The sequence below is a fragment of the Panthera onca genome, chromosome A1 (assembly GCF_046562875.1).
Source record: "Panthera onca isolate mPanOnc1 chromosome A1, mPanOnc1 haplotype 2, whole genome shotgun sequence".
Taxonomy (NCBI): Eukaryota; Metazoa; Chordata; class Mammalia; order Carnivora; family Felidae; genus Panthera; species Panthera onca.
This window is the reverse complement of record NC_138339.1, coordinates 228784703-228812107: the sequence shown is the minus strand read 5'-3', so window position 1 is coordinate 228812107 and position 27405 is coordinate 228784703. Positions and strand designations below refer to the sequence as shown.

The 27405-nt window shown below is 35.0% G+C and overlaps 1 protein-coding gene across 6 annotated transcripts in view; it reads left to right on the top strand.

The window, feature by feature from the left end:
• The window catches only part of PDS5B (PDS5 cohesin associated factor B), a 191778-nt gene extending 164651 nt beyond the window's left edge, over positions 1–27127 (top strand). The window contains exons 25-35 of one of the 6 annotated variants that reach the window (XM_060637388.3): positions 1577–1781; positions 4545–4659; positions 6429–6561; positions 9388–9507; positions 10757–10819; positions 11402–11547; positions 14035–14134; positions 18763–19202; positions 19296–19403; positions 22500–22638; positions 24089–27127. In XM_060637388.3, coding sequence (XP_060493371.1) covers positions 1577–1781; positions 4545–4659; positions 6429–6561; positions 9388–9507; positions 10757–10819; positions 11402–11547; positions 14035–14134; positions 18763–19202; positions 19296–19403; positions 22500–22638; positions 24089–24124 — 1605 coding nt within the window. In that variant the 3' untranslated portion in view covers positions 24125–27127. Of the gene's footprint in view, positions 1–1576; positions 1782–4544; positions 4660–6428; positions 6562–9387; positions 9508–10756; positions 10820–11401; positions 11548–14034; positions 14141–18762; positions 19203–19292; positions 19408–22499; positions 22639–24088 lie in introns of those variants that run through there. The other 5 variants (XM_060637387.3, XM_060637385.3, XM_060637386.3 and 2 more) reach the window with 5 other exon arrangements.
• Positions 27128–27405: the final 278 nt, after the last annotated feature.

Genomic DNA, 27405 nt, shown 5'->3' with positions numbered 1-27405 from the left:
GCCCAACATGGGGCTCAGTCTCATGGCCTGTGAGACCATGACCCAAATCGAAACCAGGAGTCGGACCCTTAACTGACTAAGCCACCCAGGTGCCCCAAGAATACTTCTTAAAAAATAGATATTTGGGGGGCGCCTGGGTGGCGCAGTCGGTTAAGCGTCCGACTTCAGCCAGGTTACGATCTCGCGGTCCGTGAGTTCGAGCCCTGCGTCAGGCTCTGGGCTGATGGCTCGGAGCCTGGAGCCTGTTTCCGATTCTGTGTCTCCCTCTCTCTCTGCCCCTCCCCTGTTCATGCTCTGTCTCTCTCTGTCCCAAAAATAAAAAAAATAAAAAAAAAAATATTTGGGGGCACCTGGGTGTCTCAAATGGTTAAGTGTCGGACTCTTGATTTCAGCTCAGGTTATGATCTCACGGTTCATGGGATTGAGCCCCGCATCGGACTCCAGTGACAGTGGGGGAGCTTCCTTGGAATTCTCTCTCTCCTTCTCTTTCTGCCCCTCCTCTGCTCATATTTGTGCTCTCTCTATCTCAAAATAAACTTAAAAAAAAAAAAAAAGAGATAAACAAGTCTAAATTAAATGGGAGAAGGTACACAAAATAAGGATTTAAAGATAAGAGCAGGATGTTATGACCTAGGTTTTGAAAAAAACCAAAATGTACATTATAGATAGTAGAAATAGTATGCATAACATTGCAATAGTATGAAAGACACCACACTTTGTGTTAATTGTTGGAGGGTAAGGTGTAATTATGAAGGTCTTTATACGTTTCATATATGACTCAAATGTCATATTGAGCTTTGTCCTATAGCTTATTCCATAGATAATCTATATGCCAGATACTGTGCTAGGTTTAGAGGCTCAAAAGTGAATAAAGGCATAGTTCTTGTCTTTAAGGAATGAGCCGTGATGGGTAAGACATATAAACCAATCATTTTAATACTGTATAGTGAATGCTATGCCGGAGATACTCACAGAGTGCTAAGAGAGGATAGCTGGATGCCTGATAAAGACTGGAAGATACAGGAGCTGTTGTTAGAGATGAGGAGGAGTTAGCTAGAAGAGTGGAGATGGGTGGTTTAGTAGAGGGAGTTAGTATGAGGAAAGCAGGCACAGTGGTAATGAACAATCGGTTCATTTATAGGACTAAAAGTAATTTGGTGTTTCTGAAATTGACTAGTAACTCTTGCCTTCAGAGTTGTCCATTTTAATCTGAATAGTTTTTTCACTGTTAAAGCTAAAATATATAAATTGGACAGTTTTATCTTGCTCAGTAAGTGCAAAAGCTAGATAGGAGATGGTATTTAAACTATTTTTAATACCTTAAGTTAGGATGGATTTATATGTACTAGCTTTATCTGTTTTAAAAGTATATTCAGTATTTTCTAACACATGTAACTTGGTACCTTGTGAACACTACAGCCTTGAAATGAACATGTCACAATCCCGCAGTCTTGTGAGCAGAAGCAGTGGTTGTCCATAAACTTGCTCTCCTTTACCCTTCAAATTTTGTATGTGAGGTTGTTACTTATTCTTTGTTGCCATGTGAATAATCTGTGGAATAATTCTGTCTTTACAGGATGAATGCTATCAAGTAAGACAAGTGTTTGCTCAGAAACTTCACAAAGGCCTCTCCCGATTACGGCTTCCACTTGAGTATATGGCAATCTGTGCGCTTTGTGCAAAAGATCCTGTAAAAGAGAGAAGAGCTCATGCTAGGCAGTGTCTGGTCAAAAATATAAATGTGAGACGCGAGTATCTGAAGCAGCATGCAGCCGTTAGTGGTAAGCATATGTGAAAATGGCAAGTATGCTATTCTGGCCAGTTGCAGTTTTACTGAACACAAAGTGATGTTACTGCTATTTATTATACTCTAATTGGCCATCATTAAATACAAAGTTGTTACTAATTTTCAGTAACCGTTTTCCTTTAAAAAAGTTCATTTGACAAATATAAATGCATAGGTATTTAAATATCAGCCCATGTTTCTTTATGTAACTGACTGAATGGCCAAGGAAAATAAGCAATGACATTGGAGATACTTTTAATAAAACAGTGAAATATGCGCGTGCGCGCCACACACACACACACACACACACACACAAACACACATGTGGTGTAAGTACTGTCTTTTAGATTTAAAAAAGTACAGGTCTTTTATCTTTGATTGTTTTTCACTGGTAGTTGATGTTAATATCCGGTGCTTATATGCTTGTTTTTAATCTCATTTTATCCCATTTATGTTATTAGTTTTTGTGTCTGAGTTCTTCATTGTATTTTTAAAAAAAATTTTTAAATGTTTGTTTATTTTTGATGGAGAGACAGAGCATGAGCATGGGAGGGGCAGAAAGAGGGGGAGACACAGAATCTGAAGCAAGCTCCAGGCTCTGAGCTGTCAGCACAGAACCCAACATGGGGCTCGAACCCACGGACCATGAGATCATGACCCTCAGAAGTCAGAGGCTCAACCAACTGAGCCACCCAGGCTCAAGCCACCCTTGAGTTCTTTTAACAGCATTAGAATCCACCTAGTTACCCAAGTCAAAAATCAGGCCTTTATTTTTGTACCTTCTTTTTTCCTCTTATTGGTCACCAAATCCTCTAGGTACCTTGAATGTCTCTCTCCTTAGCTCCTTAGCTCTGGTATATTTCACTTGGGTAATTGAATACACTCCAAACATCTTCCTGTTGTGTTTCCTTGCCTCTGACCCATCTCCAGCTGTGCCACACACCATTATCAAGAATACCATTCTAAAACAGGTTGGATCATGGTACTTCTTGCTTGAAATCCATGTTGATTCTTCATTGCTGATAGGATCTAGTTGAAACTCATTAGCATGGTCCTTACTCTCAGCCTGAGTTTCAAGCTACCTATAAATTTTGTGTATCTTATACTATGGATTATTTGAAATTTGTGCAACCATCTTTTAACTTTGTTGTCAACTCTATCTGGAAATCGCCTGCCCTTCTAGACAAATATAAAGAAAACTAAGGAGCGTGGTTTGCACCTTTTGAATCCTTTAAAATACAGTTTTGGTGTTACTGCATCACTGGGGCCTTCTTTCTTTCTCTTCCTTCTCAAACTTGGAGAATAAGAGCTCTGGAGTCAAATCCCTCTTCTGTTTACTGGTTGTTTGGGGGCAGGTTACTTTCTCAATCTGAGCCCTAGTCTCCTTATTTGTAAAATTGGTATAATTATACTCATTTCTTATGGTTAGCATGAGGATTTAAGTGTTATGTGTATAAAGCACCTGGCATGATGTGTGGTTCAAAGAAGTACTTGGTACTTGTTAGCTATACTTACTTGAAGGCGCCTTTCACATTGAAGTATAGTTTGTGTCTCTACACTTTCCTGTGAGATCTTTATCTAGTCTTACTCATCTTTGTACTTAAAATTAATATGCCCCAATAAAAGTAGTAAGCCTAGAAAATAGTAAGCATTGAATAAATACTTGATACATTTGAATTTGAATATCACTGAGTTTTGAAACTTACTTTTTTCTTCTGTATTCTATATTTTCTTGAAATAAATATTACACTCCAACTATTCTCTTAGAGTTCAGCAATAAGGAAATAAATAAAACTTGGTGTCTTATTGACACATGTAGTATTTATTGTGTGCCAAGTTGAGTATCTGATTTAAAATTTTATTTTGAGGGGCGCCTGGGTGGCTCAGTCAGTTAAGCGTCCAGCTTCAGCCCAGGTCATGATCTCACAGTTCATGAGTTCGAGCTCTGCGTTGGGCTCTGTGCTGACAGCTCAGAGCCTGGAACCTGCTATGGATTCTGTGTCTCCTTCTCTCTCTGCCTCTCCTCAGCTCATGCTCACACTCTGTCTCTGTCAAAAATAAATAAACTTAAAAAAAAAATTAAAATTTTATTTTGAAAGTAGGAAATATAAAAGGAATTGTTCAGTATATGACTCCTGGTCTTTTTGACTAATGTTTGGTAAAACTAGTTAGGATTACCATTCTGACCTCTAGTGCAATATGCTGATCTCAGGTCAAAATATAAAAATATTTGAATTTAAACTAAAAGTTTGTTACTTCAAATGTCCTAGAAACTCTGAAGTCCATTACCTTAGATCTGTTCTTTTTTTACAAATAATCTCAAGTAGTATCAACCTTCTTATTTTTTGTGCCATATTAACATTGAAAGATGCATTATTTTATTTTATTTTTTTTTGCTCAGCTTAATAAGGGAGTGTTAAACATAAGGTTGCTCATAATCACAAGAAAAATAGATCTTATGTTTCTTTTTCTTAGATATAGTTTGTTTGGGTCACTTTTTACCATGTGTGTTTGAAAATGAAAATATTTGTCTTTGTAGGCTCAGCATATGGTGCATTTAGTAGGCATTTCAATATTGGACATGATGGATGAATGAATAAAGTCTTTATGGTGTAATTCAACACTGGACATTTCAATAAATTTTTCTTGTAGCCATATTTTGGGAAACTACTGGGATGCAAGAAATACAGTATCAGAGACAAAGTGTAAGGTTTGGTTTTCTAACCTGGATGTTTGTGTTTTGTTTTTTCTTTTTCAGAAAAATTATTGTCTCTTCTACCAGAGTATGTTGTTCCGTATACAATTCACCTTTTGGCACATGACCCAGATTATGTCAAAGTACAGGATATTGAACAACTGAAAGATGTTAAAGAGTAAGACCTTTTTCATTCCATTTTCATATTTTCTGAAAGTGTTTTCTCTTTGTTGCTGATAATGGAATTGCCATTATAATTAATTAGGTTTATTTAATTTCTTAGGAGTTCCACGTTCTTCCCTTATTTCTTCTCTTGTTTTTCTTTTTTCATACCATATCTTCATATTTCATTTCCTATATGATTTCCCAAAAGTTAATTTAGTATAATTAGTGCACTGCTGTGTCTCTTTTGTTCTGGCACTTGTTTTCTATTGATGCAGTCCATTAAGAGTTTCCATTCCAGTTCTTACCTTTCCCTGCTTTCTTCTACAACTCTAAATTTTCATGTGGGCGAATTAATACTCTCCTTTATTCACATGGCACTTTTTCTTTGCATTAACTATCTTTCTCCGTAGGAAGAGAGAATGGTCTAATTTAGTAATGGGCCAAGTTGGTTACCAAGGAACTACCCCATTTAACTACATCATTGGTGTTTTTCTAGCTCAAGTTTATGGCACTTGTAATTTTTTCAAAGATTATTGTTGAGAGGCAGAAAGACCATCTATGCCTGGGTGTGGAATAGGGAAATACAATAATATTTAGAGAAGTCTTCCTAATACCGCCATACTTCTTTAAGCTTAAGACCCTAGTCCTCTTTCTGTTACGATAAACGTCTGTGGTTTTGAATAAATGAATTTATTATGCCTTTAGCTTCCTATTAAAGGAAAATAACTGGTGGTGTCTTAGTTCATAGAAATATTTGATAAATATTTGTGGTACCTCAAGAGAATAAAATCAGATTACTGGTAACTTTTTTATGGCAAGGGAAAAGCTGTTACTACCCTCTTTTAGCCACAGTTTCTGTTTTTTTAAAAATAAGCAGTTCTCCCAAAATGAGTTCTGTGTTAGGGTGATTGTAACTAATGAAGACTTCTAACCATCTTTCTCAAATAACTTTGGTTTTTGAAATACATTTAATATTCTTTGGAATTTACTAAATATTTTTGGTTTATTTGTAAAATGCCCAGTACAGTCTTGAGTACTCTTCCCATTCTGTCAGAGAGCTGCTCCAGAAGAACTTATCCTATTCCCAAGATCCTTAAGATTATTTTTCCCCTTCTAGAATGATACCTTGCTTCTCACTTTACTTTTCTCTCTTCTCACTTTACTTTTCTCCTCTGTGCCACAACTCTGTTCCATTCTGTCTATATAGTAAAGACACAAAGCACTTTTGGTTTGGTCTTGAACAGAGTTGTATGTAATTAACTTCAACTGAGCTAGTGAAACTTTCTTTTTTTCCCTCTTAAGCAAAGACAGTATGTGTAGTTGTCAACCATGGTTTTTTTCCTCTCTAATTTATTCATGAAGATTCTTAACTATTGACTTAGGTGGTTATATTTTCTTGAAAACGTCCAATCAGGACTGCTGTCTTGAGTGCTTGAGGCTTCACTTTATCCATGGCCCGGTTATTATTTTAGGCAATTTTCTTTCCCTGTCATAGCTAGGGGTTAAGATCACTTCATCATTTCCACCATTTAAGTTCTTTTTTAACCTGCCTCTTTGGAAAAATTACTGAGATTTTGAGAAGGGGTCTTTTGAATTCACACCTACATTGCTGATAAGTTGTGATTTGTATGTGTGACATACCTTTTTTTCTCTTTTGATTTATAGCTGTTTTTTCCTTTTTAATTTTTTCCATTTGTGGAGTTTATTATATTTATATTAAGAATTATTTTATCTATATTTAACAATTAATTTTTTCATTTCTTTTTCTTCCCTTTTTCTTAGATGTCTTTGGTTTGTTCTAGAAATATTAATGGCTAAAAATGAAAATAACAGTCATGCGTTTATCAGAAAGATGGTAGAAAATATTAAACAAACAAAAGATGCCCAAGGACCAGATGATGCAAAAATGAATGAAGTATGTAATTCTTTGTAAATAATCATGCTTCCCTGTTGATTTAAGCATTTGAGTGTGGGTGTGGTACTTCTATAGTATGTATAGACATTATCAATCTTTTTTATTATTTAATAGTATTTCTATTAGTAATTAGAAATATTGAAAACAATAGTTTAACTTACACTATTGTACTGAAAACTACACACAGCCATACCTAGTTTTAATGCGCTTTACAGATAATTGCATTTTTTTTTTTTTTACAAGTTGAAGGTGTGTGACAACCTTGCATGGAGCAAGTCTGTTGGCAGCATTTTTCCAACAGCATTTGCTTATTGCTTATTTCATGTCCCTGTGTCACATTTTGGTAATTCCTGCAATATTGTAAACTTTTTCATTGCTATTATATATGTTATGGTGAACTGTGATCAGTGATCAGTACTTTGGGGTTCCACAAACTTCACCCATATATAGAAGATGGCAAACTTAACTGATGTGTGTGTTTTGACTGTTGTAGCCACCAGTCGTCCTCTCTCCCTCTCTTCGAGCTTCCCTGTTCCCTGAGACACAACAATATTGGAATTAGGCCAATTAACCCTACAGTGGCCTCCAAGTGCTCAAGTGAAAGGAAGAGTAGCATATCTCTCACTTTAAATTAAAAGCTAGAAATGATGAGAGTTAGTGAGGAAGGCCTGTAGAAACTGAGATGGGCTGAAAGCTAGGCCTCTTGTACCAAATAGTTAGCCAAGTTGTGCATGCCAAGAACAAGTTTTTAAAGGAAATTGAAAGTGCTACTTCAGTGAGAACACAAATGATAAGAAAGTGAAATACTCTTATTGCTGATACAGAGAAGGTTTGAGTGACCTGGATAGATCAAACCAGCCACAGCATTCCCTTAAGCCAAAGCCTGATCCAGAGCAAGGCCCTAACTCTGTAATTCTGTGAAGGCTGAGAGAGGTGAAGAATCTGCAGAAGAAAGAAGCTAGCAGAGGTTGGTTCATATGCTTAAGGAAAGAAGCCATCTCCATAAGATAAAGTACAGAGTGAAACAGCCAGTGCTGACATAGAAGTTGTCCAGAAGATGTAGCTAAGGTAATTAATGAAGGTGGTTGCTCTAAATAACAGTTTTCTAACGCAGCCTTCTGTTGGGAGAAGATGCCATTGAGGACTTTCCTAGCTACAGAGAAGTCAGTGCCTGGCTTCAAAAGGCAGGCTGACTCTCTTGTTAGGGGCTAATGCAGCTGGTCTCTTGAGGCTGAAGCCCGTGTTCATTTCCCATTCTGAAAATCCTAGGGCCCTTAAGAATTACGCTAAGTCTACTCGGTGCTCTATAAATGGAACAACAGAGCCAAACAAATAGCACATCTGTTTGCAGTATGTTTTACTGAACATTTTAAGCCCATAGTGGAGACCTCAGAAAAAAAGATTTCTCTCAAAATATTATTGCTCATTGATAATGCACCTGGTCACCCCCAAGGCTCTGATGGAGACCTACAATGAGATTAATGCTATTTTCATGCCTGCTAACACAGCATCCATTCTGCAGCCCAGGGATCAAGGAATAATTTCAACTTTCAAGTCTTATTGTTTAAGAAATACATTCATAAGGTTGTACCTACCAGAGATAGTGACTCTTCTCATGGATCTGGGTAAAGTCAAATGAAAATCTGGAAAGAATTCTCCACTGTACATTCATTAAGAACATTCATGATTCATGGAAAGAAGTCAAATTATCAACATGGACTGGAGTTTGGAAGAAGTTGATTCTAACCCTCATGGATGACTTTGAGGGGGGTTCAAGACTTCAGTGGAGGAAGTAACTACAGATGTGGTAGAAATAGCAAGAAAATTATACCTAGAAATGGAGCCTAAAGATGTGACTGAATTGCTGTAATTTCATGATAAAACTTTAATGAATTTGGAGTTGCTTCTCATGGATGAGCAAAGAAAGTGGTTTATTTATTTATTTTTTAATGTTTATTTATTTACAGACTGTGAGCCAGGAGAAGGGCAGAGAGAGAGGGAGAGAGAGAATCCCAATCAGGCTCTGTGCTGTCAGCACCGAAACCACTTTCCTGGGGCTCCATCCCATGAACCGTGAGATCATGACCTGAGCCACAATCAAGAGTCAGATGCTCAACCGACTGAGCCACGCAGGCGCCCCAGGAAAGTGGTTTCTTTAGATGGAATCTGCTCCTGATGAGGATGCTGTGAAGATTGTTGAAATTACAACAAAGGATTGAGCATATTACACAAACTTTGTTGATAAAACAGCAGCAGCGTTTGAGAGGATTGACTCCGATATTGAAAATTCCACTGTGGGTAAAATGGTATCAAACAGCATCACATTCTGCAGAGAAATTGTTAGTGAAAGGAAGAGTCAGTCAGTACAGCAAACTACAGTTTTGTCTTATTTTAAGAAATTACTACAGTCACTCCATCGTTTAGCAGCCACCACTGATCAGCAGCAGCCGTCAACATTAAGGCAAGACCCTCTTCCAGCAAAAAGATTTTGCAAGTAACCGAAAGCTGATGATGGTTAACGTTTTTAGCAATAAAAGTTTTTAATTACTTGTACTGTAATTACATTGTACGTTGTTTTTTAGACATAATGCTGTTGCACACTCAATAGATCATAGTATAGTGGAAACATAACTTTTATATGCACTGGGAAACCAAAAAATTCATTTGACTCACTTAATTGAAACATTTGCTTTATTGTGGTGGTCTGGAGCCGAATCTGCAGTATCTCTGAGGTATGCCTGTACTAACTGCATGTTGTAGAATTACTCCTAATTCAGAGTCAAGGCTGCCACCTTAAGTACCTAATTTTCTTTAATACCATTGCAGAAACTGTACACTGTGTGTGATGTTGCCATGAATATCATCATGTCAAAGAGCACCACATACAGTTTGGAATCTCCTAAAGACCCAGTACTACCAGCTCGTTTTTTCACCCAGCCTGACAAGGTAGTTATTTTAGATTTTGTGTGTGTAGATTGAAATAAAATGTATTCTCAGCACTAGGTTCGGGGAAGATTAGGAAGGATCAGTATCAAGAGCTGGCGCACTACTAATGTCGTGGAAAGGTCAGCTTGCGTCTTAATAATGTGGTGCGAGACTAGCACATGGACCAAATCGGAGGACACAAACAAGGTCCGGAGGTTAATCAGGATTATCTAGAGTTTGTGTTTGCAGTTTTATGCCAGTCTACGAGTACAGGCAAAAATGTGATCAAAGCATGTAGATCTGTCAGTTAATGGCCAGTGATCCAAAATGGGAAGGAGAATGCTGATAGAGTCTGAAGTTATAAGCCCTTGATTGAAATTTATAACTGGTATGAAGAAACAAGGGCAGACACCGGAACAGGTTTGAGACCCAGGGAATACCACAAGAATGTTCCCCAAACTCAGTACAAAACTCAAGTATTGTAGGAAATACAAAAAAAAAAAAAATTTTGTATGTTTTATTTTTGAGAGAGAGGGCGCAAACAGGGGAGAGGCACAGAGAGGAAGAGACACAGAATTTGAAGCAGGCTCCAGGCTCTGAGCTGTGAGCACAGAGCCCGACGCGGGGCTCGAACTCACAAACTGTGAGATAACCTGAGCCAAAGTCAGACGCTTAACTCGACTGAGCCACCCAGGTGCCCCTAGTATTGTACGAGCTATACAAGGTGTTTTCCAGATTCTCTTAGAGGTTCATAATGCATCTAAGCCTATTGACTGAGAGTTTGGAAAGCACCACTACCGTTTTTGTTTTTATGTTTGTGTTTGTTTCTAAGTAAAATAGCAGTTAAGGTCTTAACCAACATACAGAGATTTGCAACAGCCTTGTGGAACAGGCTCACCCAGTAGCTAAGAGGGACTGTCTGCTTTCACCCTGTCATGATTAAGATAACAGGAGTAAATGTGGTCTCTTCTGGAGAGTTGTTTTTTTTTTTTTTTTACAGAAGCATGTGTTTTCTGATGCACTTACAGAGAGCTCTAGCACATTAGAGCTCAAATATGTTTTGTTAATATTGGAGTTGGTAGAAGGTTAGTTGAAGCTTATTACAGTATTTAAAATCCGTGACTGAAATTTTGTGTTTGAACTTATTATTGAAGTATGTCTTTTATTATGTACTTTAAAACAAAATCTGTTATATGCTTTGTTGGCTTTGAAGCGCTTCTTGTATAGTGTTTGATTATTCACTAACTACAACTTTTTCTCCTGCTTGTAGAATTTCAGTAACACCAAAAATTATCTGCCTCCAGAAATGAAATCGTTTTTTACTCCTGGAAAAGTACGTTTTGAGAGTCATTCTGATTTTTACATGGTAGTTTATTTTACTGTGATTATTGGCAAAATTATGTTATTTTGTATTTCTTTAAAAATTAGTGTATCTTAAGGTAGAAAATAGTTATTAGATCTCTTCCATTTACTAGTAAGAAATAATATATTTACAGTATAAATGCAAGCTGAGATACATGAACTTATTTTGTAGCCTGAAATAAAGTGCCAGAGACCTTGATCTTTAAATATCTTATCCTGTAATGTCAAGATAAAAATCTTAAAGTTAAAAACATCTTATGTCTTTCCAAAGCAGTTTGATTATCTATTTTTATTGTTGACTGTACATTTTATTTGTTCTTTCTATGTAAGCCTTTTCCTCTAAATCGCAAAGAAGCTTAACTATTAGGCTTGTCTGTATAGTTTTTCACTTATTCAAGTGATACTCAATTTATAATCCTTATTTTGCTTAAGGATAGGTATATTTGTGTGTGTGATTTGTATGTAAATACTTTGACAGAGATTTATGGTTCTTTATGTATAGATTTCTTCTGGCTTTAATCAAATAGAAAGAGATATGCATTTTTCATTTCAGCCTAAAACAACCAATGTTCTAGGAGCTGTTAATAAGCCACTTTCATCAGCAGGCAAGCAATCTCAGACAAAATCATCACGAATGGAAACTGTAAGCAATGCAAGCAGCAGCTCAAATCCAAGCTCTCCTGGAAGAATAAAAGGGAGGTAAGTACCTAAGAAATACCATACTTGACATTTAAGGATTCCATCAAGGCAATGAGATCTAAAATAATGTAACCCAAAACATTTAATGTCAGTGAGTGGAAATCAGTGCATACCCGAACAGCCATTTACATCTTCCTGTTTATTTGCTTCTTTATTTTAGATAGGCACTCTGTCTTAGGCTTTCATATTTTAGCTTGTTGGGATACCCTGTGTTGGTAGACATAAGCTAAATGTCTGGCAAACTTGAAACTGTTATATTATAGTACAACCATACATTAGAAGACATAATCATTAAAAATGATGAGGTATGAGCTAATGTGAATTGTTTCCACAATACATTATTGAGTAAAAAAGGCAAAGAATAGAACGTATTATAGTATTTTCGAGTTTTTACAAGGGATTTGTCTTCAGATTGGCTTGTATATGCATAGAAAAGTTTGGGGAGAATACACAACATCTTGTGGTAGTCTAGTATACGAAGGAGATTCTGTACTTTTTGGTTTGAGTTTCTTTTTCCCATGCACATGTATAAATTTTTTTGTTTAGAAAAATTGTTTTAAATTTGTACTTTCAAATCATGCTCTACAGATTTTCGTCTTAAGAAAGAGGAAAAGAGAAAATAATTCACAGTTTAACTCGTTTTTGTGTAGTACTTAGCAGTTTGCTAGCAGCAAAGCTTTGCACGGGCCCTAACTGCCACTGATTATTGATTTTGCTTAGTTATTATGAAAGACTGTGCTATCTTTGCATTGTTCATAACCAATCAATAAAGAAAGGATGAGACATTCTAAAATGTCTTATCAGTTTCCTTGTAACGAATAAATTGTCAAATGATATATGCTAGAGAGTAAACGAAAACACATTTGTAGTGCTTGTTTTAGATTCCTGTATTAATACATATTAGTGGCTGATACTTAAGTCGCCTTCACTTATATCATTTGGACATTTTCTAGTGGGATGGCTTCCTACTTAACAGGACCAAACCATTTCCAGCAACTCATATCCTAAGTTACTGGTTTTTCTTCTTGGATCCTGGTTATAATCAAAGAAGATCAGTCATTTAGGCTGAGAGCCTCAAAATTGCTTTCGACTTTTTCCCTTTGCTCAGATATTGCTGTGGAGCCTAGTGATCTAATTTGCAACTTTTATTAGATTGCCCTATCGTTTATGGAGAAGAGAGGAACTAGAATTGAGATTTAAAAAAACCAGTTAGGAGTCAGCTAATGGTAATTCAGAGAAGGGATGAAGAGGGAAGAAGATGGTAGTCAAATGTGGGATTTATTTTGATCTTAGACCCAAATTGTCTTGCTGATGAGGTAGATGTGAATAGTTATGAAAAGGGAATATTTAAGGATGTATCCTAGGGGGTTTTTTGCCTGAATGTTTCTATAGGTGGCGGTGCCATTTACTGAGATGTTAGAAGCCTTTGAAGAGGAACAGGCTTTGTGCATGCATGCGCGCGCGCGCGTGTGTGTGTGTGTGTTTTCTGGGGAGATGGGGAAAAGAGGAATGTCCAAATAACTATTTTGGCTGTGTTAAAGTTGAGATGCCTATAGGAAATTGAAGTGAGTGGGCAGTTGGATATGTGAGTCTAGAGCTCAGGGTAGTTTCTGGGCCAGAGATTGAAATTTAGGATTTAATGATGTATAAATGGTTTTCAAAGTCACATTAAAGATGAGATCACCTAGGACAGAAGACAGGCTTCATACCAATAAGTGAGAGCTTGTGAGCTTGTGCTGTTAATTCATTTAATAAGTATTTATTGAGTGCCTATTTTATGTCTGGCACTGGTACAAGTGCTTAGTATAAAATAAATACAGTTGGCAAAAGATCCATGCTTGCATTCTAGCAGGGGAAGTTAGTAGAGAATAAACATAATAACTTTAGTGTGTTACAGGGTGTTAAAAATACAGAGAAGAAAGGGGTGCCTGGGTGGCTCAGTTAAGTGTCCCATTCTTGATTTCGGCTCGGGTCATGATCTCACGGTTCGTGAGATTGAGCCCCACGTCAGGCTTTGCGTGGACCACTCTGAGCCTCCTTGGGACTGACTGACTCTCTCTCTCTCTCTCTCTCTCTCTCTCTCTCTCGCTCTCTCACTCTCTCAAAATAAATAAAATTTTAAAAAAAGAACTCAAAGAAGAAAAAGCGGAACTGGGAATATGGGAGAGATAGGTGCAGATTGTAGTAACATAGGCCAGTCCAACTTGCTAACCAGAAAGGTTTTAATTTGCTTTATGTTTCCACTCCAAAATAGAATTTAGTTTTTAAAAAGACTTAGTAAGAAAACTAAATTTGTGATTCTTCAAGTTTCTCTGTTAAATGTAATTCATTACTTGTTGGTTTGGTGCTAAATATGATAGAATGAAACCTCCTTTTCGGAAAAGAATGAAACTTTTCCTCATATAGCTGTAAAGCTACACTAGGGAACAGGGAAACCTTTTAAGGTTGTTTCATTGTAATAATAATAACAAATATCTATATTAAAAGGCTTGATAGCTCTGAAATGGATCACAGTGAAAATGAAGATTATACAATGTCATCACCTTTGCCAGGAAAAAAAAGTGACAAGAGAGACGACTCTGATCTTGTAAGGGTGAGATATTTGGTTTGATTTTATAATTATAATAAAAATTTTACTGTATAAGTAATAATGTTTACACTGAAACCAGTTAACATTACTCTCAAATTTGACATTTGATTTTCTCTTAATGATTTTAATCACAAATGTGAGTTCATCATTATCCTCTACCTTGTAATTTAAGTATATTGAATCTCTTGTGTTTCTTGTCATTCTAATGAGTGATCTTTATTCTGTAGATCTTGGAAATCAAACATGCCAGTCCCATACTCAGAACTATTTGGGGGTTTTTGTTGTTGTTGTTTTGTTGTTGTTGTTGTTGTTATTGTTGTTGTTTAAAACACAGTAAGTTTAGACTTAGCATTAGAAAAGGGAAGTAGAATGAGGATCCTTAAAGGCTCCTCCATTTTAGATGCTTTCTTAAGCCTTTCATTACTAAGTAAGCTTCTAGCAAAGGTAGGCAATGCTGCAGTTTTCATAAAGGCTTCTTTTTAAATTTTAATAGCAGTGATAATTTGTATGATTAGACTGTTTGTAAATGCCATTTAAAGACAGGTTTGTTAAATTTTAGTACAGATACAGAATACAGTTATGTATTTCTATACATCCTGATAACCTTAATAATTGGGCACATTTTGACTTCTAGGTTAGCTTTAAACTTTTGAAAAATTCATGAGGCTCTCTGAGTCAGTTTATCTGTAAAATGTGGCTACTTAGCTGTTAAGGTTTATCAGAATAAATGAATTAGTCCAAGTCAGTTGGTGTTGCTGCTATGTTATCATTACAAAGACCAATATTTTTGAGTAATGATTACTATAAAGTAAATGTTAATGCATTTGAAATCTACCCAGTAGAGGTGGAACGTTATTAACAAAATACCTTTGCTTTCTCTGAAATATCACTGCCCTTCTTTTCTACCATTGGCCCAACATTACATATTCCAAAAAGCTTTAATTATTTTTAATTGTTTTCAAGTTTCTCCAGTAATTTGTTCTGCCAGATTGTTTTTCTTTCCACTTAAAAAATTATAATTCTTAAATTCTTACTAAATCCTTACTACTTATACTGTAAATTCTGATTTTTATTGGCTGTTTAAAAATTTTGCCCAAGCAGAATTAAAAATTGATCGCTTAGCCAGAAAGGAATCCTGTTATCTGGATATATAGAAGAGAACCTTGAATTGGAAAAGGTATTTATGTCTTCTAGTCCTACTTCTCACTTAATGCAGAAATTCCTTCATTAGCTTTATGAGTTGTTTACCACGTGCTTAAAAATGCCTTAGGTGGAAAGCTTACAATTTCTCTCATTTGTTGGAAACATCAACACATCAACTAAGCCACCTATACCTACATACTGACCTGCTCCCTTATGTATATCCCCCCCAGATTTGGGAAGCATGGTGGTGATGAATTCTTAATATTTTGTTACCCTATAAATTCTGTATCTAGTTCTGCCATGTTATAGAGCAGTGAAGAGCAAGTCTCTCTTTTCCATAGCAAAGTTGTGAAATTTTGAGCTTTTGAGATTTATTTGTATAATTATAATGGAAGCCTTTGGGTGCCTTTTGTGTAACATTATATCCTTTTTCAGAAATACTATAAGAACCTTATTAATACATATCAACTGAAATATCCTTAAAGAGGTTAGCATTTTGAGACAGAAGTTCAATTTAAAGACCAGTAGATTATAGAGAAAGAGTCCTGTCTTTGTATATACTACCACCTTGATATTAAAACTTCATCACAAAAGAATTATTGTCCATATACATTTATATTCAAATATTTAGTTTTACAAATAGAATGTTTTCCTTATTTCCTGCTTTTAACCTCAGTTTTATTCTCCCTCTGTTCTTAAGATAATGCAGTGCAAAATGAAAAAGAAACTAGAGAATGTAGTGCTTTAGTAAAGTAGCTTATTTTATAGTATTCTCAAGAAAGCAGACATTAAATTTCCTGTTTACCACCAACCTTTTCCAGAGTATAAAGGAATTCAGCCACCTTATCACATTCTTGGACATTAAAATGAATTGTAAAGTTTAAAACTGGAGGTGATAATTGTAAAGTTAACTTTAATTCAATATTTCTCTTACCTTTGCATCTCTGAGTAACAATAATTATTTGTACAAAAATGCAAATAAATGCTAACAAATTAAAACCAGTCACTTATAGGTCTGTTTTTCCTAGAATGTAAGGATAATTTAATGTTAAGAAATCTTTTAACATAATATATCAAATCAGTATACCAAATAAGAAGAATACTAACAAGATAACTTCAGGTCATGTCAAGAAGATATAAATACAACTTAAAATCCATTCTTGATACATACGAACTCTTACTAACCTAATACCAGAAGGATACTCCCTTAACATACTAAAAGTTTTATCTGTTTAAATCAGTAATCATTGACTCAGTTATTCTTCTTAAATTATTCTGAAATGCAAAATACTTGAAACATTTTAATTAAAAATCAGGGGCAAAACAAGTAATTTGTTGTCATCACTATTATTTAAGATTGTTCTAGAATGTTTGACAAATTCAGGAAGACATGAAATAGGAATCAAAGATATGACAGTGAAAAAGAAGAGACAAATTCATTTTTCTTTTGTACTCTTAGAAAAATAAGAGAAGCAATTGAAAAACTAAGTATTTAGTATGGTAGCCAATTAAACATCTATACGTGGTAGATGTATGTATGTGTATAACTAACATTAGTCTGGTAATTTTGCTTTATATCAAGTATACATTTGGGGGAAAGGAGATTTGCTTCACCACAGTAACCTCTTCCACAACAAAGGTAGGTAGGTAGGTAGGTAGACAGACAGACCGACCGACTGACCAACCAACTGACCGATCAACCTAAACATAGCCTTAAAAAAGTAGGGGGAATCCGTGTGGGGAAAATATCCAAACTGAGAAACTTAGAAGACTTGAATAGAAGGAAGACATGCCATGTTCTTTAATGGGAGAAATGAATAAAAACAAATGATGGTTCGTTCTAAATGAATCTATATGTAATTATAAAATTCCAGTGTGATTTTAAGTCCATGTGGAAGAATAAATGGTACAAAAGAGGAGTAATAACATCAGCCTAACCAAACACAAATGTATTTCTTTATTTCTCTATGTTTAGTAAAATATTATGCCATTGTTACAATAGCCCGGAAACATTATTAATTTTTAAAACCTAATACAAAGTAAAGGAACCATTATAAGTCAGTGATTTTTGAAATGACTGAAATACTCTTTGGGGGTGGATAGGAAAGACAATTTAGAATTCCATGTCAAATCCTATCAAGATACGGTAATGTCTTAGTCTGCTCAGGCTGCCATAACAAAGTATCGTAGACTGGATGGCTAAACAACAGAAATGAATTTTCTCACCTTTGTGCTGGCCGATTTGCTTCCTGGTGAGAGTTTCTTTTCCTGGTTTGCAGATGGCCACCTTCTCACTATGCCTCACATGGTGGAGAAGAGAGACAAAAAGATCTCTCTGGTGTCTCTTTTCATAAGGGGCTAATTCTGTTATGAGGGCCCCACCCTCATGATCTTATCTCAGCTGAAATATCCCCCAAAGGCCCCATCTTCGAATATCATTACATCAGAGGTTCTAGCTTCAACATATGAATTTTGTATGGACATAATTCAATCCTTAACAAATAGGAAATAAAATTTAAATACACACAAAAATATAGAAGAATGTAGATTTAAAATACTAAGACTCCACTATACAAATGGACAAAGCATAATACCAATGACATAACAAAATGACTAAACAAATCAGATAATTTTTGTTGTTTTCTTTTCACTGATTTTTAAGAATGTAAATTGACACAAACTTTTTGGATATAAAACACTTGTATTTGTGAGTTTTATACATGCATGTGTATGGGAAGCTGTAGGGGCTCATACTGTTCTTGGTTTCTTTGGAGAATTTCCTCAGTCTCCATCTGCCGGTCAGTGCATATATATATTCTCTGAATGTAGACTAGGCTTTTAGTTTGAATTTGAGTTTCTGATTAACTAATTTAAATTGTTTTTGCTTTTAATTGGTTGTAGCTGGGAAGAGACAGTATCTTTGATTCAGAAGTATTTTCAAAAATTTTAACAAATGAATGTTTAACTTTTGTGTCTTGCAACCTCCATTTATAAAGTAAAAGTAGCTCTTTTATGGTGTCTAAGTATAATATATAACATAGTTGATATTTTATATCTTATACACTGTGGAATAAAATTAGAATCACTTAATTTGACTATTAAAGCAGATCCATTATACTTTGATATATTTATCCATTATTCAAGCATGGAATTTAAATTTTTTTAAATGAAATAACTCATTAAAATTTAAAGTTTAATAAAATACTGATCTTGAAAGGTGTCAGTTTGAGACTCTCTAGCTCAAGTAAAAATGAAAATTGACCCTCTTAACTCCAGATAATTTTTTAAGTTAAAAGACAAAGCAGTTATGGTTCTGATACACTTAATAAAAGACAAAGCAGTTATGGTTCTGATACACTTAAAGACTCTATGTTTTATTTAGGTACAGTTTTATGACAAAAGTGGATAACATTTTCTTGTTTCGTTTTTCAAAATATTCATCCTAACAAATTTATATTTGAAATTGTGATTTTTATTCCTAGTCTGAATTGGACAAGCCTAGAAGCCGGAAAAAAACACCTGTCACGGATTCAGAAGAGAAATTAGGTATGGATGACCTCACTAAGTTGGTACAGGAACAGAAACCCAAAGGCAGTCAGCGTGGACGGAAGAGAGGCCATACGGCTTCAGAATCAGATGAACAGCAGTGGCCTGAGGAAAAGAGGCTCAAAGAAGATATACTGGAAAATGAGGATGAACAGAATAGCCCGCCAAAAAAAGGTAAAAGAGGCCGACCACCTAAACCTCTTGGTGGAGGTACACCAAAAGAAGAACCGACAATGAAAACGTCTAAAAAAGGAACCAAAAAAAAGTCTGGACCTTCAGCACCAGAAGAAGAGGAAGAAGAAGAAAGACAAAGTGGAAACACAGAACAGAAATCAAAGAACAAACAGCACCGAACATCAAGGAGAGCACAGCAGAGGTAAGCGCATGTAACTCTGAACTGCATGTATTTAGTAACTGTGTTCTAAATCCTAATTTGATGCTATCCACATTTGGGTCTTCCCCAAAGCAGAGCAGAATCTCCCGAAACTAGTGCAGTTGAATCCACACAATCCACACCACAGAAAGGACGAGGAAGACCATCAAAAACGCCATCACCATCACAACCAAAAAAAAATGTGTAAGTTGTAAATAATATTAAATTTCGAACCAGTTTCAAATTATTTTGCGAGAGTTTATCAGTTTTCAAATATACATAGGGCTGTATTTAAAATCCCATATATTTGGTCCCATTATGCTAGGTAAGATAACATTTTTATAAACTTACCTAGGTGATTGATATCCCAGTTAACCCTCTGGTAACCTCTGATCACAGCTTTTAGGCAAATCTCTTTAAGTGAACACCAAATAGTTTATTATTTCCAATACAGACTTTATGATACCCAAAGAGATGAGAAAGTATTTTTAAATAATCACATCATACTGACCAAGTTGCTTGTCTTTGCACACTGTAGTTTTTAATAGCTCTCCTCGGCAACTTTAAAAAAAATAGTTTTTATATTTTTGCTTTTATTCTTTGAATTGTGTAGGAACGTCACAGGCATTATTTTTCTTTGAATTATAGCCAAAGAGGTTACCACATGTAGATCTGAAGTTTTTGGGGTTTTGGTTTTCTTTCTTTTCTAATCAAATGAACAGATCTGTATCTACATATAAATAGCTGTGGAAGTTCACACAAGCATATGTTCATGAGAAAATCACAATGACAAATTGTGACCTAAAATTGTTAAAGTAGCAGTAGCGTCACTGCTGTCATTTGTATATTTTGCACTTTTTTCTCAGTTATTTAAGTGGAAGTAGAACAGCATGTCTTCCATTAGTCAGAAATTCTGACTGTAATTCTGAGAGTGACCCCGTTGCACACTTACATCACTGCCTTGGCTTTGCAGAGTTGCCAGCACACCTTGGCCAAATACTTATGTTATCTTGGAAAGTTTTCCTCTTCCTGTGTATTCCCCAGGAAGAGGAAAAGTTGTTTGAGTGTCTAGCTACTTCCTGCCTTTTTCCATGTAATTTTTTCCTCAGGTAAAAAGTAAAGGTAAGTACGTTTTTGTGGCAGCTTTGTAAATGTGTTTGGATTCAATTATGAAAAGTAGCTATTTTTAAAAAACAAATTCTTAAGGAATATCAAATTCCCACGATAATTTTCTAATGAGGAAATAACAGAAATAGCTTTCAGGCTCATAACTTTAATTAGTTTATATTTGCGCATCAAAAAATTAAGGGCGTGATCATCTAAAATTATACACATCCTCATACAAATGTTCTAAACCAAACAAGTATTTCTTTTAAAAATCAGTGCAGAAAAAGACTCTATATTCCATCTTAACAGCATATCTTCCTTTCATGGGGAATCTATTTTTTTTAAGAACTAGAATAACATACGTTATGATCTGCCTGTTTTTCTTGTTCTTACCTCAGTGGAATTGAGAAAGATTATATTACTTTCCCTGTAATTCTTGTATTTTCTTCCATTAACTCAGAAAAGCCGAACCAAGTAAAAAAAAAAAAAAATTACTTGGTTTGAGTGTGTATTAAAGAATACATATCGTGGATTACCCAAGAGAAATGATAAGCTATAGTCTTAATTTAAAAAAAAAAAAAAAAAGTTCTTCAGGGGCACCTAGGTGTCTCGGTCGGTTAAGCATTTGACTCTTGGTTGCGCTTCAGGTCATGATTCACAGTTTGTGGGTTCAAGACCTGCATCAGGCTCCATGCTGGCAGTGTGGGGGTCTGCTTGGGATTCTCTCCTTTCTTCTGCCCCTCCCCTGCTCGTGTGCACGCGCTCTCTTTCTTTCTGTCTCAAAAATTAATTTAAAAAAAGTTACCATACGGAGAATAAACCGATGCTTGTCAGAAGGAAGTGGAGGTGGGAGCATGGGCAAAATGGGTGAAGGGGAGTGGGACATACTGGCTTCCAGTCTGGGAATGAATAAGTCACAGGGATAGAGGGGCATGGCATAGGGAATAAGGTCAGTGGTGTCGTAGCAGCGTTATCTGGTGACAGATGGCAGCTACACTTGTGAGCACAGCATATAATATGGAGAAAAGTTGAACCACAGTGTTGTATACATGAAACTGATGTAACATTGTATGTCCACTATACTCAAAAGATTTTTTTAATTTAAAGAATATACATGCAAATAAATATCAAGAGGGATACATTTAGTTAAATGGTGGTATCTCTTACATATATTTGATTGCCTCCTATGTTTCAGAGAGTACGAGGTGCTAGGGTTTCCAGTGGCTTACAGTGGCACAGAATAGACGTTATTCTTGTCCTTTTGGGATTAACATCTAAATGGCGTGTAGTCATTACATAATCACATAAATATGGAGTTCTAAATTGTGATCTGTGCCCTGAGGAAAACTTCAGGGTACTATAAGAGAACATAATGGGAGGGCTAGGGAATTGGGGAAGTTTTCTCTTTGGAAAGTGAGAACTGATTTCTTGAGAATAGTAGGAGTTAGGCTGATAGAGAAAAAGGAGAAGAACACAGTTGGAGGGAACATTGTGCTAAAGGTTCCAGAGTAGGAAAGGTCTTGGCCAATTCAGAGAGTTTGAAGGAAGGCAAGAATTGGCTGGATTGTAGTTGTAAGGAATTAGGGAGTGGAAAGAGATGAGAATGGACAGATGGCCAACAACTGTCTGCAAGGCCTTATATATTATGTTAAGAAGGTTTACAGAATTTCTCGCAGTACAGCAGGGAGCTGTCTAGGGGGAGTGAGTGACATCAGCTGTTTTTACATTTTTGGAGAAGAGGTAAGAGACGAGAATGGTGTGGAAGTTGTGTGGTAGCAGTAGAGGTGGAGAGAAGTGAATAGATTTGAGATTTCTTTGTAAGAATTATAGGGCCAGATGAAGACTGATACGCTATTAAGAAGGACTCTAAATTTTCTGTTTTGAGCAGCTTAGTAGATGCAGATGCCTTTTACTGAGTTGGGAAAGATAAAAGGAAGAGCAGACTTTGGGTTATGTTTTATAATCTTTTATTGTCTTGGTTTTTCTATTACTTGGTCAGTGTTTGTGAGATTCTAGGAATTAAACACTGGGTTAGGGGTTAGAATAAGAATAACATTTCTTGTTTTGTAAGGTAATGGAGGATAAAAATGATAATAAATGAGAATTTATGAAATATTTTGAGCATTTCCTCTGAGGTGATCTACTACTTAAAGATCAGAATGTTCATTTTATTTTACCTCTGTTTTACTCTAGCCGTGTAGGACGCTCCAAACAAGCAGCTACTAAAGAAAATGATTCAAGTGAAGAAGTAGATGTGTTTCAGGGTAGCTCTCCTGTCAATGATGATGTTCCACAGGAAGAAACAGAGGAAGAGGAAGTTTCTACAGTAAATGTATGTGTCTATTAAAGTACCATGTGTTAGCATAGAAGAATATAGGAATAGAGTTGGTAAATACTTGGTCAGCTCCATATAGCACTTGCTGTTACTTATAATTCTAAGTATTTATTTACTTTTCTTGAGCAGTTTGTAACGGTTCACCTACCAGCTTGGGTAATGAGAGAACTTCCTTTATGGAATCCTGAAACTAAGTGAGAATGACAGATGTAGCCTAGTGAAAATGTAAATGTCAAGTTTATAACAATGTGGAGAAGAACAAGTAGCATTCTGATAAATTGACCCTTGAAGCATTTAAGCTGTACCTTGATTTTAGACCACTGTTATATGTTAAATAGACTATGGCTAATGTTTCATAACTTTTTCTTTGAGTTTCATAGTAGTTATACAAGTTAGTCATCTAGAATAAAATCATGTCTTTGAAATTTACGAAATTGGTAACATAGATTTCTTTTACAAAGGTCAGAATGTGATTCTCCCTGAGATAATTTTTTCTTAAGAATGGCTTTGTCGGTTAACACATCTTCAGTGTTTCTTTTGGAAGAAATACAGTTAACACATTGAAGTAAACTGTTCTCCTAATGATACACCAGTGCTGAATCTTTGGATCGGCACAGTTAGCCATCTTTGAGAAACCTGTGTTGTGAGATCAAGTCCCAGAGTTGACCCCCGCCCCTCTGTCCTTTTTAACATAATCAGCACTTTTGTCTGCACCAGGGTTCATTTATGTACCAGATATTCACAGAAAGATATCTGAACTGTGGTCTCAAACTTGTTGGGCTTGTTTCTTACAGCTTTGTTTGTTTGTTTGTTTGTTTGTTTGTTTTGGATGTAAAAATAAGACAAGAGTCCATAGTGATTAATGTCTTCATCAAAAAAAAAAAAAAAAAAACACCATAAATTAATTGAATTAAAATCCTGTTCTGTTTATATTCATCTTAATACCGATCTTTTTAGAACTGAAGTTTTACACTTTCATTAGTACTTGCCAGTAAATGGTAATACGTCTGAATTCCATATATTCCTATGTATTTGATAATTGTTAGGCTCTACATTCAGTAACGGTTTTCCCAGAAAGACAACTGTAAGCCTAAGTTTAAAATGTTTTCTTTTACCACGGAAGCGTAAGTGAAAAGGTAGTTGCAATTGTTTTTCTTGCTGTCGACATTGCTTTCTGTTCATTTCTCTTTAAAATTATTAAATAGTAAAGTAAAATAGTTTTTTCTCTTGCTATTATGGGAAAGGCTATTTATGGGCATTCAAATATTACATAAGGTCTAAATATGTGATGCTGAGGCAGAAAGTTTTAAAATAGGAGAAAGGTTTGAAGTGAAGAAAAAGCAAAGAAAATCAGGAACAACTAAGAATAGTGATTTGTTAAAAAAATAATATTAATTACTGCCAAGTCTGGTATCTTAATTAAACATCTGGTAATTTTTCTTTTAAGGTACGGCGGCGAAGTTCTAAAAGAGAAAGGCGATGAACAAATGTAATTAGTAACTTTCTGTGTGAAAGCTTTGAAAAGAAGCATTTTTTTTGGTCAAGCTTGAGGCTAAGTAAAGCCTTTGATGCACAAAGCGGGACTGCTGGAGAGTGGACAGTTGGACCTTACTTTGATGACCTCATGTATTTGTGGTCACAGCGCTTTAGCCATACGCGTGGTGATAACATTGACTCTGGAGTCCTGTGAAAGTGTGATGTGCGATGGCTATGTAGACATAAACTAAAGAAGAAACTTGTAAATATGTTTTTTCTTTTACTTTTTTCTTTTTCTTTTTCTTTTTTTTGTTTTTTGTTTTTTTAATGTTTCTGACTTCTAAAGTGCTTGTATAGCTTTTATCTGCGGCTTTAAACTGACAGTCCCAACTGTTTATTGGATCTATTGATTTGGAAAGAGTTTGTTAGGATAGATCTTAAGCAGTGATCTGTCAGTGTTTGTATTTGTATTCTCTGCAATTTTACTGTGAAAAAAATTTTTTCAACAAATGGTGTCATTTTCTTGATGTCATTGTTTGTTGGAGAGGTAAATGGTCTCTTTCCCTTGTGTATCTTACCTAGTGTTTACTCCTAGGCACCCTTAATCTTCAGAGGTGCTAAATGGTCTGCCATTACACCTGCATGATGCCTCCAGCGGGAGGACACCACGCAGATTGTGAAATAGTCCCGAAGTTTGATTATTTTACACCTCAGTATTGGTCTCAGAATTTTCTGGCCTTTCATGGCAATGAAAATTTTAAGAAAAGAGAGATTTAAAATATTTTAATTTTAAAGAGTGTGTTATAAAATAATGTACTGAATTCTTTATCCCATTTTATCATCATCCCTTTTCAGTTTTTATTAATCTACTGTATCAATAAAATTCTGTAATTTGAATTAGTTTTTAATAGTCTAGAATGTTATTGTGTATAGATATTTCCTCTTGAACATTATGTTCAGAAATACAGATTATTACACTATAATATTAAATCCGATATATACACATAGAAAGTTCCAGTTCTCCATAACAGTGTAAAGTTAATCAGAAAGAAAAAATTTTATTGATGCAGTGTGTCTTTATAAAGCTGTTCTTGAAAGCAAGTGTTTTGTATTTTATAGTGAGTTGCATGTTTATGAAAAAAGTGCTGAAAATGGGATGTGCTCTTTTCTGTAAAATCATATTTAGCCATAGTATATGATAGATTGCCCCATAACATAGTTTTTCATCAAGAGTTTATTATTGTACTTTATTTTGGAGCCAAAAAAGTTGTTTTTGTGGGGGGGGGGGGGCAGGGTGGGAATGGTATATCCAACTATATGACCTACTGTAGGTATCACAATCTTAAAAATTTTGAATGAAATTCCACTTTGTCTAGATTGGGAGAAGTGGAAATTTATTTGGTTTTAGAGCAGATCTTTTCTTTTCTTCATTGTAATCTGCAAAATATAGAAACAAATTACTTAAATCAGTATCCTTTATACAGTTTTATAAACTGTATTTTGAACCAAAACATAAAAGTTACTACTTAATGCTTGCCTAAATTCATTTTAGTATTTCAGGTGCTGTTCTTTTGTTTTTTTCACAGTTAACATCAGAAAAAAAAATCATATCCTAACTTATTAAATGTATCACATTGAATAATGGAGCATTTTCATATAATACACCATTATGTTGAAGGTATATTTCCAAGATTGGTTATAATAGAGGGGGGATATAATAAAGAAACTACTATTTTGGAAAATGACATTTTACTATTTTCCAATGTATATCACAATTGATGTGATTATTTTTCTTTTAAAGATTTCTTCATGTTTATGAAACGGCCTTTTATTTTTTAAAAAATGTTTTGAATTGTGTCTTAATCTCTCAATATTTAACTATTCTTCATTTCCAACAGTACTGACACCAGTGATTACGGGAGGCTGCTGTATACAAGGCAGCTAATGTCGGACCAAGATACATTGGTTTTTAACCGTTTCATGAACTCAGTTCTCCCAAACACGCTATTTGTATCTCAGCAGTACAAAGGCATGTTTTTAAATCTATAAAATAAAGAATAAGGGATAGCTTTGTATTTTTGTCGTTGACTAAATTGCACCGGAAATGTTTATGGAAGTATATCTTTAAGACCATTTTATAAAACATAATGAAAAAATGATTGTGGAAGATTTTTATTTGCATGATCATAGTTAACCAAATTTCATTGCACAACTAATTCTGTACATCAGTTCACAAAAAATGTTCATTGTAGATTTTGTTTAATGCCAATAAGTCTGTGATTTTACAACTTGTCTGTTCACTTTTTGGGAAGATTATGATGTAAATTTTCCATTTTTCTGTAGAAAAATAGGTGCAATAACGATCAAAGTTTTGATGTCCTGAGTCTTCATCTTAGGGGATTATCTTATTATGTTTGAACTTCACATTTCACGTACTGACATTTGGAGAGCCACATACTATAACTAAAGTAAAATTACGTATGTATACAACGTTAATTGCTAACGACAGTTAGCAAACTCTTCAGTCGTAACGTTCATTTTGAAAATATGTACTGTATAAAATTGAGAAAATATTTAACTCACTGTAACAACTTCCATTATGAAAATCTTACGATTTTTCGGTGAGGTTATCTTGCTGCACTCTGTAGCAAGTTCATTTAATCTACATTATAATATGATTTCTTGCTGCAGTGCAACAGGAAGCTTTTGTTTTCAGTGATCTCCACTGTATATGTAAATTACAAATGTGGCTGTAAAACTTGTTCCAGGTATTAAAGGTTAAATTACTTTCTGTATCTTCTTACAGCTTGTAAGTTTGATTTTTAAGATCTCCTTTTGCCCATGTGAAGAATGTCAGGAATTTAAGAATTTGTTTAACCTGGGCATATCTCCCCTACCACATAGTATTATGTCACCGTCACGAACAATTGGTATTTAGATAGATAACCAATATCAGACACATTTTTTGGCTTTTCTGTGAAGTTGAATAAACATGAAAGTTAATATGTAATTGTATTATTTTATTTATGTTAATCAGTATATATACTTACATGTGTTTACTAAATGAAGAAAGGCACATTTTGATGATTTTTTATTTTGGAGACTTTTGTTGCATGGAAAGGAAATCTGTTTCCCAGTAACATTTTTTCAAGCTTTTTGTTTAAACTTCTCATTTAAAATTTTGGCTAACAGAGATTACTAAGTACTATTTAAGTTAAAGGATTGCATAACTGAAGAAAATAAATGTATCATATAAACTTTAAAAGTAAGTACTGAGAATGTGAGTTG